At 36.4% G+C, this 21,223-nt stretch overlaps 1 protein-coding gene and 1 long non-coding RNA gene across 8 annotated transcripts in view; one reads left to right on the top strand and one right to left on the bottom strand.

Annotated features, from left to right (window-relative positions):
* LOC111559538 overlaps window positions 1-5,081 on the top strand; it is a 132,537-nt gene extending 127,456 nt beyond the window's left edge. For 2 of the 5 annotated variants that reach the window (XM_045052703.1, XR_006594496.1), the window contains exon 7: window positions 629-811. In XM_045052703.1, coding sequence (XP_044908638.1) covers window positions 629-678 — 50 coding nt within the window. In that variant the 3' untranslated portion in view covers window positions 679-811. Of the gene's footprint in view, window positions 1-628; window positions 1,800-2,706 lie in introns of those variants that run through there. The other 3 variants (XR_006594495.1, XR_006594497.1, XM_045052705.1) reach the window with 2 other exon arrangements.
* The window catches only part of LOC123384013, a 205,361-nt gene that overhangs the window by 17,404 nt on the left and 166,734 nt on the right, over window positions 1-21,223 (bottom strand). The window contains exon 4 of one of the 3 annotated variants that reach the window (XR_006594498.1): window positions 8,762-8,828. The exons of the other annotated variants lie outside the window; for them this stretch is intronic. This is a non-coding gene — a long non-coding RNA (uncharacterized LOC123384013). The remainder of the gene's footprint in view (window positions 1-8,761; window positions 8,829-21,223) is intronic. 3 annotated transcript variants of the gene reach the window in all.

Genomic DNA, 21,223 nt, shown 5'->3' on the forward strand with positions numbered 1-21,223 from the left:
CTTAGGCCAGGATCCTCCTTGCTTTGGACAGCACAACACCCCACTGGGTATTTCTCTGGAATCTGTTTGTCATTGCAAGGAAATATTCTCATTTTATGGCCAGAGAGAATCAGAGGGAAATTCCTGCCAGAAAAATGTATTGCAGCAACCCAATACAAGAGGTAAAGGGGGAGAGGGAGGAATACTTTTATTCTGACATTGTCTCTGGTTAAAAAATTTCATGCATTTGTAGTATATGTTTGGGTGTTCAGAATCATCTAGAAAAGGCCAGGAAAGCCTGAAATGATGGTAGAAGTAGGCCGGCTGGTCTATTTCTGTGCCTGCTCAAAGAGAAGTGCACATTCTTAGCCCTTGAAAAATATATATCTAGAGATTATAAATCATTTGCTTATCATAGCAGAAATTTGTTAAATAATATATCAGGAGATTAAAAAAAAGAAAAAAATCGCTTGCAGAAAATTAGAATATTCCCCAAGATGCTAGCCAGCTGAGTGAAGCTTCCACTTGACATCGAATTCAGAGCTGTAAAAAGCAACACTTGAATTAAACGTTCTCTCTAGCTCAGAGGCATGAATCGCCAGGGATGTACCCCGTTACTAATTACTGTGACCTCTGGATTCTGTTTAAGATTACAAGACCAAGCCTTGCCACTTGGCCACCACACCTGACTCTGTTTAAGATTAAAGGGAAGGAATGCGGAGGAGGCTTCATCACTACAACCAGGAGTGAAAGGACATGTGCATAAAACCAAGCTGTGGACAACTAGTTCGCCATCTCGTCACAATACCAATGAGCCAACTTTTATATTCGATGCAGAAATACTGTCTTATTTATCTGATGTTTTACAGACACCGAGTTTCCACTTAGACAGTTGTCCAGGGCCCTGAATCACTTACTTTAATTATGCTAACACCAGTGAATGCGGTCAAGAAATTCCAAGTACCTGATCTAATAACACGATCCAAGTCTTTGCCATTTCATGGCCAATCTTAAGAGTTTCACTTTGAGCAGTTACTCTAAAAGTTTTCTCTTTTTTTCTGTCATGTAGCAGAAGTGTGCTATTGGATACATCACTGATTTTAATTTTTTTTCTTTAGGAAAAGCCAAAATAATACTTCATCCTGTCTTTAAATACATATTAGTGATGTGTAGCAAATGAGACAAAATTTATAAACTAAAATGCCACCCAAATGGTAGTTTGATGCTTTTTGTTCTGTTTGACTCTGTTGTCAGGAAAACCAGACATATGTGTTGTGAATACATTTTTTGAAAAAAAAAAAAAAAAAAAAAAAAACCAAGGTCCTTGTTGAGTAAGGTACAAGTTTATATTACAAGGATGAGTCAAATGATCCCTCATAGGCATGTGGCAATTAAGCTGATTTTTTTTTTTGTTACATCCCTCTCGCTGAATTAGCCCTTTTATATAATGTCATGTATCCATCATTACAATATCATACAGAAAAGTTTCACTGCCCGAAACATTCTTTGTGCCGCATCTATTCATCCCTCCCTCCCTACTAACCCCTGGAAACCACTAATCTTTTTACTATCTTCATAGTTTTGCCATTCCCAGAATGTCATATAGTTGGAATCATACAGTATGTAACCTTTTCAAATTTGCTTCTTTCACTTAGTAATACTCATTGAAAGTTGCTTCGTGCGCATGCGTGTGTGTGTGTGTGTGTGTGTGTGTGTGTGTTGACCTGATGGTTCATTTCTTTTTATCACTGAGTAATATTCCACTGTGTGGCTGTACCAATCTGTTTATACAATCACCTATTAAAAAATATCTTAGTTGCTTTCCGTTTTTGGCAATGGTGATTAAAACTGCTGTAAACACTTATGTGCAGGTTATTGCATATAGGTTAAGTTTTCAGCTTACTTGGGTAAATGTTTCAGAGTGAGATGCTAGATCATATGGTAAGATTATGGCTAGCTTAATAGGAAACTACCAAACTGTCTGGCAAAGCAGCTGTACCATTATGGACTCACACCATCGGTGAAGAAGAGTTCTTGCTACTCCACATCCTCACTAACATCTGGTGGTGTAAGTGTTTTGGATTTTAGCTATCTTAATAGGTATGTAGTTATATGTGTTCTCATTTACAATTTCCTAATGATGTATAATGTTGAGCATCTTTTAATATGTTTGTTTGCTATCTTTAGATCTTTGTTGAGGTGTCTGACAGATCTTTTGTCCATTTTTAATTGGGGTATGTTTTCTTAATGTTGAGTAGTAGAAGTTCTTTATATATTTTGGATATAAGTTCTTTATCAGATGAATGTTTTACAAATATTTTCTACTAGTCTGTGGCTTATTTTTTCATTATTTTCATAGCATCATTTGCAAAGCATTAGTTTTGAATTTTAATACATTCAATTTATCAATTCTTTTTCTTCCACAGATATTTATTTTGGTGCTAGTCTTTTGTTAATAATGCAAAATAATACCATTAATAATAATTAAATGATTGATTTCCTACTATGAACCAGGCATTTATGTAGTCAGACCTTCCAGTCATCAATCTCCCTTATCTACACAGATATATGTCAACAAAGGAAGGATTTGGACACTATGAATAAATATTGTGAATGGAGCTTGGAATAAACGAATACTACCATGTTAGAAATAATCTAAGATATTATAGAACAAACTTTCTGAGAGTTTTTACCTTCCATTTAAAAATATGCCATTTCCTGTTTCAGCTTCAACATGACAAAAGCTTGGATGTCATCATTCCTGTCCTTAAACAAGAAAAAGCTTCATGAACTGAAGAACAATAACTTTCTGGGACCAATCAGAACACTGAGGTTGTAGGGCAAACTAACATCCCCAAATCTATAGAGACATAGCTATATAGAGAGTCGCAGTTGAAATCTGCTTATCTGGAGCAGGAGCTGCTGAAGCCATAAAATGTTCCTAGTGCCTTATACAACACATCTGGCTTTCAATAAAATGTTTCAAGGCATTTCACAAAAATAGGGAAAATCAACAAAAGCAAAAGCTGGTTCTCTGAGTTGATAAATACAATTAATAAACCTGTAGCCAGACTAACCAAGAAAAAAATAGAGAAGATGCAAACTTCCAGTATCAGAAACAAAAGAGGATCCATCACTATAGATCTCCTAGACATTAAAAGGACAATGAAGGAATACTGCCAACAATCCTATGCCTACAAATCTGCTAGTTTGATGAAAGGGACTAACTCCTTGAAAGATACAATCTACCGAAGCGGACACAGGGAGAAGCAGATAACCTAAATAGTTCTATTAGTATTAAAGATATTGGATCAATAATAGATACCCGTCCCAAAAGGAGAACACCAGGCCCAGATAGTTTCACTGTTGAAGTCTATCAGTACTTAAGAGATAATACCACATTTCATAATCTCTTCCAGAAAATTATATCAGAGGAGGCACTTCCTAACATTCAGTAGGCGATTATTACAATAACAACCAACCAGATAAAGACAAAAGACATTATAAGAAACAAAAATTACTGAGCAATGTCTGTCATGAATATAGATGCAAAAATCCCTAACAAAATATGGACAGATCAATTCTCTTTATTAATGGAATTATACCAGGTATGCAAGGCTGGTTCATCATTCAAAGATGTAACCCATCACATTAATAGGCTAAAGAAGAAAAATCATATGATCACATCAATTGATACAGAAAAAGCATTTAATATTCAACACCTATTCATGTTAAAATGTCAACAAACTAGGAAAAGAGGGAAAACTCCTTAACATAATAATGAATATACACAAAAGCCCTACCTACAGGTGAGAGCAAACTTCATGGTGAGAGAGGAAGCAAAACTTTTCCCCTAAGACTCAGAAATAGTCAAGGATGTCCTCTCTCACCACTTCCATCCTACATCAGCCTGAATGTTCTAGTTAGCGCAATAAGAAAAGCTATAAAAGGCATAGAGATTGGAAAAGGAGAAATAAAACCATCTTTATTTATGAATGACATGATTAGGTATCTATATAATTCCAAAGAAAAGACCAAAAAATCTCTGAAGTAATAAGTCAGCACATCAAGATCACAAGACGCAAGGTTAACATTCAAAATTTAAGTACTTTTCTATCTACCAGCACTGAGATTTTGAAGTTTAAAAAAAAATACCATTTAAAATGGCAAAAAAAAATGAAATAAAGATATAAATCTAAAAATATGTGGATAAGATCTATATGGCAAAAACTAGGAAAAAACTGGTGAAAGAAATCATAGAATATCTAAATAAGTGGAGACATCGTCTGTAATTAAGGATTGGAATATTCAATATTGTTATCAGTTCTTCCCAACTTGCTGTATAGATTCAATCTCAATCAAATCTCAATCAAAATATCAGCAAGGTATTTTTAAGATGTCAACAAACTGATTCTAAAGTTTATATGTATAGGCAGTTGAATTAGAATAGGAAAATACCAAAGAAGAAAATTAGAGTATTCGTACTGCCTAATTTCAAGATTATATAAAGCGATCACAATTATACAGCATAGTTTTGTTAAAAGATTAAACACATAAATCAATGGAACAGGATTGAGGCCAAAAATACACATGTAGTCAGCTGATCTTTGACAAAAAAGCAAAAGCAATTCAATGGGAAAAATCTGTACCTTCAACAAATCGAACACATCTATGCAAAAACTGAACCTAGACAGAGAACTAATATTTTACAAAAATTAGCTCAAAATGGATCATTAACCTAAATATAAATTCAAAACCACAAAACTTGTAGAAGAAAACATTAAAGAAAATTTAGGTTACCTTCCTTTGGTGATAGTTCTTAGAATACCAAAAGCTGATCTATGAAAGAAAAAAGATTACAAGTTGAACTTTATTAAAATTTAAAACATCTGCTTTGCAAATAACAGTGTTAAGAAAATGAAAAAGATTAACCACAGATGGGAGAAAGTATTTATAAAACATATATCTGATAAAATTTTGTATCTAAAATTATACAATAACTCTTATAATTTAACAAGAAAAAAAAAACAATTTTTAAAAATAGACAAAATAAACTATCCAGACATAAAATCAACAAGGAAACAGTGGCTTTCAATGACACATTAGACCAGATGGACCTAACAGATATATTTAGAACATTCAATCCAAACTTATAAAACTGAACACCCAAAAAACAAATAATCCAATTAAATATGGGCAAAGACATGAACAGACATTTCTCCAAAGAGGACATACAGATGGCCAGATACATGAAAAGATGTTCAACATCACTCATCATCAGGGAAATGCAAATCAAAACCACAATGAGATATCATCCCACACCTGTCAAAGTGTTGGGGAAGATGTGGAGAAAAAGGAACCCTCTTGCCGTGTTTGTGAGAAAGCTAACTGGTGTAGCCACTGTGGAAAACAGTATAGAGGTTCCTCAAAAGTTAAAACTTTTCCTCAAAAGGTGAAAATAAAACTACCTTATGATCTAGTAATCACAATACTGGGAAATTACCCAGAGAATTAAAGAACAAAAATTCAAAAAGATACATGCATCCCTACGTTCATAAAATTATTCATAATAGTCAAATTATAGTAGCAGCCCAGTGACCACCAATTGATGAGTGAATAAAGAGGTTGTGGCATATATTCGGCTGTAAAAAAGAATGAAATCTTGCCATTTTCTTTTCTTTTTTTTTTTTTTAAATCTTGCCATTTTCAATGACATGAATAGAGCTAGAGAGTGTAATGCTAAGAGAAATAAGCTAGTCAGAGAAAGACAAATGTATGTTTTTTCACTCATATGTAGAACTGAAGAACCAAAACAAACAAGCAAAGGGAAAAAATAAGAGAGAGGAAGAGAGAGACACAAACCAAGAAACAGACTCTTAATTGTAGAGAACAAACTGATGGCTACCAGAGGGGAAGGGGGGAGGGGAATGGGTGAAATAGATGAGGGGGATTAAGGAGTGCACTTGTGATGAGCACAGAGTGATGTATGAAGTGTTGAATACCTATACTGTACACTTGAAACTGATATAGCACTGTATGGTAACTAACAGGAATTAAAATTAAAACTCCAAAAAAAGTTAATGTGAAAAAAATAAAGGCCATATAAGAAAACCCCAAAGCTAACATCCTACTCAGTAGTAAAAAACCGAGAGCTTTTCTCCTAAGGTCAGGAATAAGACAAGGATGTCTACTCGAACCACTTTTATTCAACACAGTACTGAAAGTCCTAGTCACGGCAATCAGACCAAAAAAAAGGCATCCAAATTGGTAAGAAAGAAATAAAACTTTGACTATTTGCAGACAATATGACACTATATAGAGAAAATCCTAAAGACTCCACCAAAAAAACTACCAGAACTGATAAATGAATTCAGTAAGGTCTCAGGATACAAAATCAATATACAGAAGTCTGTTGCATATCTATACACTAATACTGAAGTAGAAGAAAGAAAACTTAAGAAACATTTCCACTTATAATTACACCAAAAATAAAATACCTATGAATAAACTTAACCACAGGGGTGAACGACCTGCACTCTGAAAACTATAAAACACTGATGAAAGAAATTGAAGACGACACAAATGAAAAGATATTCCATGCTCATGGATTGGAAGACCAATATTAAAATGTCCACTCTACCCAAAACAATCTTCAGATTTAATGCCATCCCTACCAAAATACCAACAACATTTTTCATAGAACTAGAACAAATAATCCTAAAATCTGTGCAAGTACAAAATACCCTAAATACCATAAATAAGAATGAGATCTGGCCATTTGCAACAACACGGATACACCCACAGGACCTAATGCTAAATGAAAAAAGTCATGGGAAAATAAATGCCATCTGATTTCACTCACCTGTGGAATTTAAACAAACAAAAAAAACAGACTTTTAACTATAGAGAGTAAACAGTGAAATAGGTAAAGGGGATTAAGAGTATACTTACCTTGATGAGCTCTGAGTTATGTACAGAATTGTTGAATAATCATATTGTACCTGACACTGATATAACACTGTATATTAATTGTATTTCAATAAAAATGAATAATGTTCCAAACAATATAATAAAAACACTGCCAAAGATAGTGCATATTTGGAAATAAAAATCATAGTGATATAGGCACTAGCCTATGTATTTGCAGCACCTATAAGTCAGTTATCCTGAGTGTTAACTAAATTGTGTTGGAAAGTTTATTATACCCTATGTTGAATAATATAAGACTTTAAGCTACTTTCCAGGGGATTTTCAAATTCCTCTTAGTGATCTCTGACACTTTCCTAATAACGGTTTTGATACAGAAATATCTGTAGCAGTGACTACAGCGGTGATTTAGATTAGGGAAAGCTGAATAAGAGGTTTCTGATAAACTATAGTCATACCTTTGAAATATTGTGGGTTCAGTTCCATACCACCACAGTAAAGCATATAACACAATAACGTGAGTCAAATGAATTTTTAGGTTTGTCTGTGCATATAAAAGTTGTGTTTACAGGGGCACCTGGGTGGCTCAGGCGGTTGAGTGACCTACTCTTGATTTCATTTCAGGTCATGATCTCACAGTTCATGGGACAGAACCTTGCCGAGGGTGCTGTGTTGATGGCACAAAACCTGTTTGGGATTCTGTCTCCCTCTCTCTCTGCCCTTCCCCCACTCACTCTTGCTCTCTCTCTCTCTCTCTCAAAATAAACTTTTTAAAAAAGTTATGTTGACATCATACTGTAGTCTATGGACTATGCAATACATCATGTCTAAAAAATACAAATGTACATATCTACATTTAAAAATACAAAGGGTATCTGAATGGCTCAGTCCATTAAGCGGCCAACTTGTGATTCTGGTTCAGGTCATGATCTCTCAGTTCCTAGGTTCGAGCCTGCATTGGACGCTGCACTCACAGTGTGGAGTCTGCTTCAGAGCCTCTGTCTCCCTTTCTCTGCCTGCCCCGCCCCCGGACAACTTGTGCTCACATGTGCTCTCTCAAACATACATTAATGTGAAGAATTTTTTTAATAATGAAAAATATAAAAATAAAGATAAAAAATACTTTATTATAGGGGTGCCTGGGTGGCTCAGTCAAGTGTCCAATTGTTCATTTTGGCTCAGGTCATGATCTCGGGGTTCGTGGGTACAAGCCCCACATTGGGCTCCATGCTGACAGTGCAGGGCCTGCTTGGGATTCTCTCTCCTGCTCTTTGTTCCTCCCCCACTCCATCTCTTTGTCTCTCTCTCAAAATAAATAAATTTCAAAAAAATACTTTATTGCTTAAAAAATGGTAACCATCATCTGAGCTTTCAGCGTGTCACCATCTATTTGCGGGGGGAGGGTTTTGCCTCAGTGTTGACAGCCGCTGATTGATCAGGGTGGTGATTACTGAAGGTTGGGGTGGCAATGGAAATTTCTTAAAATAAAACAACGATGAAGTTTGCTACATCTATGGACTCTTCCTTTTCGAACAATTCCTCCGTAGCACGTGATGCTGTTTTATAGCATTCTACCCACAATGGCAACTTTTTCAAGATTAGAGTTAGTCCTCTCAAATCCTGCCACTGCTTTATCAATTAAGTTCATGTAATCTAAATTCTTTGTTGTCAAACAGTCTTCACTGCACCTTCACCAGGAGTAGATTCTATCTCAAGAAGCCACTTTTTTTTTTTTTTTGGCTCATCCACAAGAGGCAATTCCTCATTCAAGTTTTATCATGAGTTTGCTGAAATACAGTCATACCTCCAGTCTCCAAAAAAACAAATGAGCAAATGATCTAAAGAGACACCTTACCAAAGAAGATCTGCAGATAGCAAATTGGCTGATGAAAAGATGCCCGACATCACTTGCCATTAATAAGCTGCAAATTAAATGAAATATTATTGTACACCTATTAGAATAGCTCATTTTTTTAACCGACAGTATGAATTGCTGGGTGAGGATGTGAAGCAACAAGAACTCTCATCTATCAATGCTGAAAATGAAAAATAGTACAGCCATTTGGAAGACAGCTAGGTAGTTTGTTACAAGTTAAACATAGACTTTCCATACAACCAAACAGCCACACTGCTGTTTATTTAGGCAATACCCGTAATAAAAATGCTTTCTAGGACAGGATTTGAATGGATTCTCCTATTTCCAAATTAATACTAATTCCACATCATTTTCAAGGTAGACTTTTTATCACCAGCTTTTGTATCAGCAAGGGAGGTGCCAGTCCCGGCAACAGCCTTGAGTCCGATTTTAACATTGCCCAAATAGTGGTGATAGTCCTCTGTCTCAGCAAATGGAATGTTCATCTGTTTTTGAAGCAATCTACAGAATATTTATCTGTCAACTCACTCTATAAGAAAGACCTCCCAGGAGGCAGCATGAACTATTTCCATACTACCACAGTGAGATTTAATGACATTTTTAATGAATAACAATTTTTTTGTTTACACATAATAAAGTATTACCATTTACAGGGTTTCTGGTTTAGATTTACAAAAGTGCACTAAATCAGTGATGAGAAACGTAATTTATAATTGTTCTATTACTATTTCTGAAACTATTTATGGTAGGAAAGGTTAGTGACTGCTGCTGGCACAGTGGTAACAGACAGCTAATGATTCTCTTGTCTTTTAGTGGAGTTAGGCTCTGGTTCACGTGCAAAAAAATACCTCAAGGCTGTGCTTTCAATGCTTAGCTCATTTATCTCTCATCAGTTAGGTAAATGAGATGCGGGAGTGGTTCCTAGTTTCTAAATAACTTTTTATACACTACTGAAAGCCTGAAAGGGTCCTAAAATGCTTTCTCTTGTTAATGAAATTTCAGTCATATAATCTGTTCCTTAGTCTAGAAGACTCATTTTTAAAGCCTCTAGGCAGGCTGCTGAATTTACACTGAGTATGCCAGTGTTCGTAAGCTTCTTTTTTATATATATTTACTTGTTTATATACGGATAATTTTTAAATATACGTACCATCGTTACATAAAATGTTAACATTAGGGATATATAATGAAGGGTTTACTGAGACTCTCTTTACTGTCTTTGCAACTCTTAGGTAAATCTGAAACTATCTGAAAACGTTTTTAAAAATATCACACATTAACACACTTTTGCTCCAAAAACATTACAACACATACTTGTTTAGCATGAATTTTGAAATGTACACTTGAAAAGAAACTGCCATAAAATGTCTCAAATGCAGTGAGAGCCCAAAGTTCCAACTGGCGCTATTTCTTTCTCACAAATGACTATCGATACTATGGTAGTTGAAGGCAGAAAATAAATATCATTGAGGTGAAAATCTCTATACTCTATAATCTACACTGTGATCTCCATTGTTTAAAAAACTGGTTGCAGAGTTAATTCTCAGAAAGGCAGAAGACAAATTCTTGTGTTTTCTCTTTTTGCTTGTCCTCAACCTTTCAGTGTTTCTTGTGCCACTGAAAAAAAACTCTCCGCAAAGTAGAATTTTCTGTCCTTCGCTTAGATAAGTTCTTAGGAACAAAGGAAATACCTATGATATATATCATAATAATAATAATAATTATATATATATATGTGTGTGTGTGTATATATATATATAAAACGGTGATTGACTATAAATGATTGAGCTGTACTTTCAGAAAAACAAAACTGTTCCAAATAAAGGACCCACCCCTGTTAGGAGGGGATTAATAATTTGGATTGCTACTGATGCCAAATGTTTTGTTTTCTGGAGGATATAATTGCACTTTATTTTCTTATTAAAAAATATTTAAACTACGGATCCCATTAATTAAATGAAAACAACAGTAAGTTTTTTTTATAGACTAATTAAATATATTTGAATGGTTACAGGTCTAAGACTGTACTGGGCTTTTAACCAAAGATGAATTCCAATTTGGTCTTTGTTATGGTTCCTTTGAGAATGTGTTATGCCATTGATTCACTTTAAAGTAAAATTCATAATTCCTAGTCAAAGATTTTATGACCCTTCCATCTTTGAATTGATTATAAATTTATAATTTATAATTATTTCTCCTCCTTTCCCCTTTCTTTTATTTCATCTATGATCTTCCCCCAGCACAGCAATAGAGTTTTTCTGTTTATTTCCTGACTCTGTAAATCTAGGTGGACAATCTTACTGACTTCCGTATTAGATTCTGGTGCTCTAGAAATTCTTGTCTAGGCTATTGAGTTCTCATACCAGTCATCCTGTTACCTGCATGGGATTCTGAGGTTGTCATGTTTACAAGTTATTCTTTTTTGTCTCACCATTTCAATTATAGCAGGTACTGGCTAAATTAGCCTGACTTTTGTTACCTCCTTGCCTGAACACCATTCTCAAGAATAATTGCACTTCTAGGCAGGGCTGAGCCCAGGAAGCCAGAGCTAGTGTTAAGGTGGATGGACTGGTATCCATAGACCTTGAAGTAAAGGAAACTAATGGCAGACAGGCAATTGTGGGCTCTTGGACCGAAGAGGACTTTCAGAAGTGACAAAATGAAATCAAAGTTGGAGGCACAAGATAAAAATCAAAAGCTTAGACACGGGGACAAAGGATTTACAATGACCTTCAGTGACATTGATCAGAAAGGATCAGGAGTGCAAATGAAGCTGATTCACTGAGATTATCTGACAAAAGAAGCCTCTTGAAGGACACTTATACCCTTCCATGGACCCTGGGAGAAGAGGGAAGATTGGCTTTGAAAATAATTATATTGAACACTGACCCTTCTAAAATACACATTGAGCCCTAATTATGGGCTTAATTCACACTCGCTTGGAAGTTCGAATTTTCCAAGAGTGGCAACAAATAAAAGCAATGAATGGAAGTAAAATCCGAGGACCAACAGTATCAAAAATATACAAGAGTATGTAGTACTTTTTATAGTTTTCCCTAGTAAAGTGTTAAAGAAAACAGAGTTACACTTCCAGAAGCATCCAGATTCTTTGAAGATATATCCTAATTAGAAAAAGAATGGTCAAACATGATAAATATAGAAGATAATTAGGCATCTAAAAATATGAAGTGCTTATATATTTAGTAAAATTTGCTATTATGCTCAGGCATATTAAGCCCTATTAAATGGTATCTTAAAGTTATTCACACATTTCAATAAGTGTGAAGAATTAAAGGATTTTTTTAAAAAAACACAGATAACAAAGATATTGAAATAGCACGGTTACTATAACAAAAGTGTTATAACAATAGTGTTATTGTCACTGTTATATAGTTTTGGAATTCAGAATAGGAAAATATCAATGTGAAATAGCAAAGTTTACTTCAATATTTTAAAGTCACGCAAGCTTCATTATGTAGCTATTAAAAGGCAATTTTTGTTCATATTGCTTTGACCATATCACCATAGGCCTTCCAAGGGGGTTATCCTGCCAAGAAACAAATTAAGCATTTATTAGAGGGTCACTAAGGCACCATTACAGGAGTAATAGCTCACTACAGGTTCTTGTCATTAGTTCATTTATTACCCTCTCCGTCCCTACAAGCTTTACAGAATCATGGATTTTTAATAAGTCTTGTGCTCTGTGGTGATCTCTGGATTGTTACTGCTCATAGAATGTTTCCTTTTTGATTCTGACAGCTTGTTGTGTACAAAATAATAAGCTGCCCTTACGTGAATTTCTACAAAATGGTTTGAAAGATGCTATAAAACTGACAACTTGATGCAGAATATAAATTAATGAATACTGACTCTTCGTCATTTCTGTGACTCAGCTACCTCCCTTCTCTGATCATTTTCTAATTTCTAATGTTAGGTATATTATGTAGTTTAACAGTTAAACTCCAGTGAAATCTGAAAACGATGCCATTGATAGGCTTATGCTGTAAACCTTCTTCAGGTACTTCCAACACAGACACTGTCTAAAATGGAACTCTCTGTCTCTATCCCTTGATATCAAGGTCATGTCACAGTGGTTCAGACAAGACCTTGGGACACTACAGTCCTGGCCCTAAAATAGAAGTTACAAAAACCCATATTCCAAATGCGTCCTTATGTTTCCTTTTCACTTTCCTGAAAGGAAATGTCATTGCCTTTGCTTTCACAAACAAGGCTGTGATTATGCAACCAATTTTCAGAGGAGAATGATGTCCTTATAATCAAGAATCTTTTCATATAGATATAATCAAATGAGGTAAAACTATAGTTTACATTTTCATTTTCTAAGGCATTAATAATATTGGGTGATAAGCAATGTCATTCTATATAAATATTATAATGCATAAAAATGATGTTTTAGTGACTTCCTTTAAATTGCTTGGTATATGGGACTAGCTATAATGTAAAAGGAATTTGTGTGGATAGAATAATGAGTTTATTACTAAAATTTTCTTTCAGTGCAAGAAAACTCTTGCTGTGCACTGTAGTTTAGAACATCACACATTGGAATGCCTGCAATATTGGTTGTATGTACTTATCAATTATACCTAAAATTTCTCTTTGAAAGTCTCTTTTTCAACTAGAAAAGTTAACAGCTATATCACAACTTTGACTCAAATAATGTACATGGTCGTCATAATTGCTGTTCAATCGGTTGTGACTGGTTCTCCTTCCCTGCCCCCTTACAGTCGAGAATGGCCATGGGGACTGCTCTGGACAATAAAATGTGACCTGTGACTTGTGTCATTTCTGAACTAAAGCCTTTCTGGGCTGGGCCAGCATGTGTCTACTGTACTTGATCTTCTGTCTGCCAGCAACCAGCCATACTTCAAGAAATGGCTTCTTTGCCAGCCTTGATCTGAGTTTGACTAAGAGCAGAGTCTGCAATTGCCCAAAGAGGACATATGTGAGAAGGAATGAAAAATTGGCCTTTGTTGGTTTAAGTCCTTACGTAGTTTGAAGAAGTTTGCTCTGCATCCTATCCTGGTATCCTGACTGATACAAAAATGAATGCTGCCAAAAGGGGAAACCACTTAGAAGACTAATGCTTGCTGGATGTTGGAAAACATGGACTCTATTTACGTAGTGGTTATAAAATTATTTTTTAAAAAGTTGTAAAATTGTTGCTCAGAGAACTAGAACCCAGGTCAACTTCGTTTTTAAAAATATTTTAATGTGGGGCGCCTGGGTGGCTCAGTCGGTTAAGTGCCCGACTTCGGCTCAGGTCATGATCTCACCGCCTGTCAGTTCGAGCCCCGCGTGGGGCTGTGCTGACAGCTCGGAGCCTGGAGCCCATTTCGGGTTCTGTGCCTCCCTCTGTCTCCGCCCCTTCCCTGGTCATGCTCTGTCTCTCTCTGTCTCTGTCTCTCTCTCAAAAATAAATAAGCATTAAAATTAAAAAAAATATTTTTAATGTTTGCTTATTCTTGAGAGAGAGAGAGAGAGAGAGAGAGCACGTGTGGGAGAGGGGCAGAGAGGGAGAGAGGGAGAGAGAGCACACAGAATCGGAAGCAGGCTCCAGGTTCTGAGAGCCTGAGGCGGGGCTTGAACTTACCAGCGGTGAGATCACGACCTGAACCGACCTAGGCGCTTAACCAACTGAGCCACCCAGGTGCCCCAGAACCCAGGTCAATTCCTAATGAGCTTGCAGCCCTCCTGAAGAGGTTGGAACACACTGTTAGGAGCATGTGTTGGTTGCTGCTGATTGTGTTTGGCCACGTACAGTACAGGAGAAAGATGAGATGAGAAAATAATTAGCCAGGTTGCGGTAGTAACATAAGGGCATAGAATTCACAAAAGCAGGGTCTTGTAGGGTTGGAACAGGTACTGCTTCTCAACTACAAAGTAAATAAAGTAAAATAAAAGTGACAAAAATATTTAAAACACATGAAAGCAACATTGAGAATGTTATTGAATAGTGACTGTTATTTCAATTTGAAAATGGACTATTTCAAAACAAAAAATAGTGAGAACAATATGAGTATTAAAGGCTATTTGAAACTCAGCCCTATTACACAGATCAAATTACTGTTACAAGCACAATATTGGCAGCTTAAAATTTTTGTTCTTTTGGCAGTTTAAAACTTTTAATCCTATCTCTACTGGGGTCTACTGGATCCATTCAATTGAACAAAATGGCTCAGGCAAAGGAGACCAAAGCTATAGTTTCCCACTGTATTAATTTCCTTTTGCTACTATAACAAATTACCACAAACTTAGTGGTTTAAAACAACAACACAAATTTTGGGACTAAACCTTACAAGCAGGTAACTAAACCCTTACCAGCAGAACTATGTTCCTTCTGGAGGCTCCATGTGAGAATCTATATGTTGCTTTCTGCAGCTTCCCAAACTCCGCGGCTTACAGTTCCCTTCCATCTTCAAACCAACAATAATTACTTGAGACTTTTAGTTCACGTGGCTCTGACCTCTACTTCTGTCCTCCCATCCCCTTCTCTGACTGTGCCTCTCCTACCTCCCTCTTTCAGATTTATAAGGAGACCTGTGGTTACATTGGGTCCCTCTGGATAACGCAGGATGATATTTCAACCACAAGACCCTTTAAAGAAATGACATCTGCAAAGTCCCTTTTGCTATCTAAGCTAACATAATCACAGATTCTGGGAACTGGAATGTGGACCTCTTTGGGGGAGTTATCATTCTGCCTATCGCAGTTTGCTCTCTGGCCTCCAGAGATTGATGTTCATTTCATATGCAGAATGCATTCACCTATTGCAACATCTTCAAAAGTCTCAGCCTATTACAGAATCAACTCAGAGCCCAAAAAGTCTCATCTAAATCTAATCAGCTCAAAATCCCAAATCTCATCATCTAAATCACGTAACTCAGGTGTGGGTGAGACACTGGGTTTAATTTATCCACAAGAAAAATTCCTCCCCATCTTTAGATTTGTGAAACTAGAAAACAAGCTATGTGCTCCCAGAATGCAATGGTACGGCAGGCCTAGGACACCAGTTAGAGACATTCACTTTCAGAAAGGGAGATAATGGAAGTTGGGGGATAGGGGCGGAGTGGGGACGAATCACCAGCCCCAGAAATTCCAAACTTCCACCAAGCAACCTTGACTGGGTTTCAAGGCCTGGGAATAATCCTCTGTGGTTAGTGGCTGTGCCCTCACAGCCATCCTCCTACTTCACGAAGGGCAGCACAGTGGCTGAGTAATTTCACCAGTCTGACTCCTATCCTTCTGGGAGCCCGATACACTTTTTTTCCCCATTACATTTGCTTTTCTTCTCTTTCAGTCACGGCTAGCAGTGTTTCTGATGGTTTAAAATTCTTAAGAACTTTGTGGGTATCTTGTGCATGTTGTGGACATTAACTCTTTGGATAACAAATTTCTCCACAGTACTTTCCTAATCCTATCTCTATTCCTGGCTCCTGTTTGAGATGACTGGGGGCATCCATGAGTCACCCACCTAATCACACGAAAGAACCCTCTATGTGACTGAATACTCCAACCTTTTGATTCATTCAAGATGCCAACAGAAGGTTGTCTAGCCACACACTTGGCTTACTCTACAGAGATGTCCCGACAATGAATCTCCTAATTTGAACACCTTTTTTGATCTGAATAAATGGAGAGTTTTACAGATTATTAGGCCCTGGTTTCTTTTCCTCAGATAATCTTTCCTTCCAAATTTTACTATAGTCAGCAAGAAGGACGGAGCCGTACCTTCAACACTTTGCTTCCAGATCTCCTTAACTAGTGTATCATTTGCAAGTTTTGCTTTCCGTATAACTACAGAACACAATTTGGCTAAGCATTCTGCCACTATATAACACTAAATAACAAGGATCTCCCTCCAGTGTTCAACGATATCTTCCTCATTGCCACGTGAGCAGCGCCTTTTAACATTATTTCTACCAACTGTCTTTTGGTGGCAATCTAAGTGTTGTCTAAAACTGATACATATTTTCTTTGCCATGTTGTCACTTCCTTCTGAGTCCTCACAAGCAGAATCAGTAAATAGACACTTCTGCTACCTGTCTGTTCAGGGTACTCGAAGCCTCGTCTATTAGGTTCCTCAAAATTCTTCCAGCCTCTGCCCATTGTCCAATTCCAAAGCCATGTTTACACTTTAGGTATTTGTTACAGCAGCACCTCTAAAGTTATCTTATAGTACTACCAGTCAGATATCTAGAATGGGTTTTACTGGGTGAAAAGCAAAGCGTCTGCAGGACTGTATCCCTTTCTCAAGGTTCAAGGGTAGAATCTATGTTTTGCCTTTCTTTGCATTTAGAGTCTGCCCATATTTTGTCTGTCCACTTCCATCTCCCAAACCAGCAATGGCCAGCTGAGTCTTTTCAGCTTACTCTTCTTTCCTATTATCACATCTCCTTCTCTGACTCAGCTTCTCCTGCCATCCTCTTTCAACTATATGGACCCTTGTGATTACATTGAACCTGCCTAGATAATGCAGGATAATCCATCTCAAGGCTCTTAATCACATCTGCAAAATCCCTTTTTGTCCTGTAAAGTAATATGTACAAATTCTGGGAATTAGGACATGAACATTTTTAGAAGGGTTATTATTCCACCTACCATACTCGCCAAAATTTAATAGGCCCAGTTGACCCAAGGTTAAATGATGGGATAAAGAGGTCAAATGGATATAAAGTGATAAAATATAACAAGTCTAAGAAGTAGGTGTAGAAAAGAACTCTAATTGGGGTTGTTGGCCTATGGTATGCCTTGATTCTCATGCTTAAATTCACTGTTCATATCCAGCAAATCAAAAAGGAAAAACTACCCAGAGGGCAAAGCCAGGCCAAAATACACAGGGAGTCTTTCAGTGGAGGACAATCAGGGCCTAATTATGATACATCTCATAACCCAGTGGAAGAAACCTTGCAACATATATGAGGGGGGTTTTAGATTTTTTGTGAAAAACTGTTGCTTCTTCCGTTATTCTATCAAGTGGAATATTTATTATGAGTTTCCTTTTGATGCTTCATCATGGTATATTGGGTGTATTGGGAACAGATAATTTTTACTGTAATTTATAAATTTCTGGAATTATAGGAACGATGTCCGAATTGAATGCAGAAACAGCCAGTCATCATGCCCAGATCTCAGGCTTTTCACTAGATGCAGAGAGTAGGCGGGACTTTTGGTTTGTCCTTGTCTTCTGTAATGTGGAAAGAGGGCAGATTGTTATAGTTTTAATATTGTCCTACAAACACTTCATCTTCATTCCTTGGCACACTGATAGGATTGCATTTCCTCTCTACTTTGAAGTTGAGAATGGCCATATGGCTTGATTTGACCAAAAAAATGTGAGCGCCAATGTCAGAGTCATTTCCAGTTGCAAGGTTTAAGAGTCTAGGTTATAATTCACCATTTACTCTCCTTCTTCTGAAATGGAAATGGTTTTCTAGTTAATGGCTGTTCTGTCAGTCTAGGTCCAGGAGTGAGGGTGGCTTGGAACAGAGCTCCAACTTGCTTCTAGTGGACATGAGGTACAAGAATGAGCAGGAGGGGCGCCTGGGTGGCTCAGTCAGTTAAGCGTTCAACTTCAGCTCAGGTCATGATCTCATGGCTCATAAGGTGAGTTCGAACCCCACCTCGGGATCTGTGCTGACAGCTCAGAGCCTGGATCCTGCTTCACATTCTGTGTCTCCCTCTCTCTCTGCCCCTCCCTTGCTCAGTCTCACTCTGTCTCTCAAAAATTAACAAACATTTAAAAAAAAAAAAAAAGAATGAGCAGGAAGTAAACCTTTGTGGTTTCATCTATTAAGACTCTTAGGAGTTTTTTGTTTGTTTGTTTCATAACTGCAGCATAACTTAGCCCATTCTATTAGCACATATCAGTGAAAGTATCATTTTTTCACATGGGAAAACAAAAAAAAAACCTGGCTTTTCTTTATTAATCATCTTACAAGGCTACTTTATTAAGAGCTAACTCAAGTTGATTTGAAATCTGATAATGAATTGAAAAAATTATAATTTTTTCTATACATGCTTTACAAAATATGTTCCATAGATTACAAATCTATTCTCCCAACCTGTGTTTATATAGCTGTCTTTTTCATATCCTGTTTTCTTACTGAGTCTGAGGCATCACTGTCTGTAGTAACACTTGTAAAATTTACCTAAATAGATTTGTAATAAATATTGACCTCATGGAATAATAATCAATATGTAATAATCTGGATGTATCCTATTTTATCAAATTATTTTTAATATACTTTTTATGTTAGAAAACAAATGGGTTTTGTTTTCCCAATAAAATTGGCTTTTTTGTTGTTCTTTCAAATATACTTATAATGCTCATACTTCACAATCATTGACATTTCCCCACGCCTCTGATTTTGCTGATAGCTGGAAATAAATCACCACTCTATTATTTTCTCAATAACTTCTTATTTGGTAAAAGACACTAATTGACAACATTACTGTGTTACCCATGGATTCAACCTGTATTTTAGAAACATGCGATTCAACTCTCCAGTTTTCCTCCCCCCCAACCCCTGGCAACCACCACTTTATTCTCTGCTTCTTTGGGTTCTATCTTAAATACCTCATGTCATTGAAATCATGAAATATATGAGGAACTTCTATTCAACAGGAATAAAGTTTCAACGATGCAAGATGATTAAGTTCTCTCCAGAGAAAAATGTGTGTATAGTTAACAATGTTGTATACTTGAAAATTTGGTAAGGGGGCAAATTTCATACTAAGAGATCTTATTACAATAAAATATGTGATTCAACATGTTTAATTTTTTATTTGTAGAGCTAATATACTTTTGAGGTTAAGATAGTAATAATATTTTTAAGAAAACCCTTAGTTTTGGGGCATCTGGGTGGCTCAGTCAGTTGAACACCCAACTTCAGCTCAGGTCATGATCTCATGGTTCACGGGTTCGAGCCCCATGTCTGGCTCTGTGCCAACAGCCACGAGCCTGGAGCCTACTTCAGATTCTGTCTCCATCTCTCTCTGCCCCTCCCCTGCTCCCTCGCCCTCTCTCTCAAATATAAATAAACATTAAAAAAATCTAAAAAAGGAAACCCTTAGGTTTGAATAGAGGTGACAAGATTTGTTATAGGAATTATCCTTACTCTACATTTTCTAATACATATTCTCAAATATGAAGCACATAACTTAGTATATTTAACATCAATCACTACTATTAGAGTATTACAAATGTTTATTATATTTTATTTCCAGAGTTTCTGACTATAGTCTCAAAATAGCTAGCAATTCATATGATTCCATAATCTGTCTTGATAGTATTTTTTAAAAGCATTATAACCTAATATTCCAGTCATTGTCTGTAGAACATAATACTGAACTTAAAAACTTTAAGAACAGTAATTTTTGAAAAGCAATAAATAGCATGTATTAATATTAGGAACATATGTGCCAAGTTCTTTTTACATAGAAATAATAAAAAGGGGGCACCTGGATGGCTCAGTTGGTTAAGCATCCGACTTCAGCTCAGGTCATGATCTCACAGTGCATGGGTTCGAGTCCCGCATCAGGCTCTATGTTGACAGCTCAGAACCTGAAGCCCGTTTCGGATTCTGTGTGTCTCTCTTTCTCTGCCTGCACCCGCCCCCCCCCCCCACCTTGCATTCTGCCTCTGTCTCTCAAAAATGAATAAATGTTAAAACAAATTTTTAAAGAAAAAAAATAATAAAGAGGAAAGAAAATCTGAATTGGTAGACAGTCTGAATTTAGAATAAAAAGTTAATTTCTTTAATCTAGTAACTCCAATTTGCCCAAATCGGTATTGATAGATTGGAAATAAACTTTAAGATGCAGATAGGGGATGTAAGAATAGTTTATAATTAGCATTTCAAATGATGGAATATAGATGGATCCTTCAAGTGTGCTTCAAAACAGTTTCCCTAAATCCACTGGATTCTTTTTTCTAAGGTTATTCTTTATTCTGATCGTTTTAAATGAATAAACTGCTTCAAGAGAATTAAACTCATTACAGCCCGTAAACTATTATTTTGGTTTTTAAATATTTTTTTTAAATAAGAATTGTATATATTGAAGGTATACAACACAAGAATTTGATATAAATATACACAGTGAAATGAAAACTACAGCCAGGCTGATTAACACATCTCACAGTTACCACTGGGTGTGTGTGTGATGAGAGCACCCAAAATTTACTCTTGCAGCAAATATCCAGTATTTAATACAGTATTAGCTTTAGTCATCATGCTGTAGATATCTAGACTTATTCATCCTACAGAACTGCCACTATGTACCCTTGACCAACGTTTTCCCATTTCCCCCACCTCTCTGCCCCTGGTAACCACCACTATACTCTGCCTCTGTGCGTTTTAGCAATCCCATTTCCGGGTGTATGCTCACCAAAAAGAAGATCAGTACCTAAAAGAGATATTT

This window comes from Felis catus, chromosome A2 (assembly GCF_018350175.1).
Source record: "Felis catus isolate Fca126 chromosome A2, F.catus_Fca126_mat1.0, whole genome shotgun sequence".
Lineage (NCBI taxonomy): Eukaryota > Metazoa > Chordata > Mammalia > Carnivora > Felidae > Felis > Felis catus.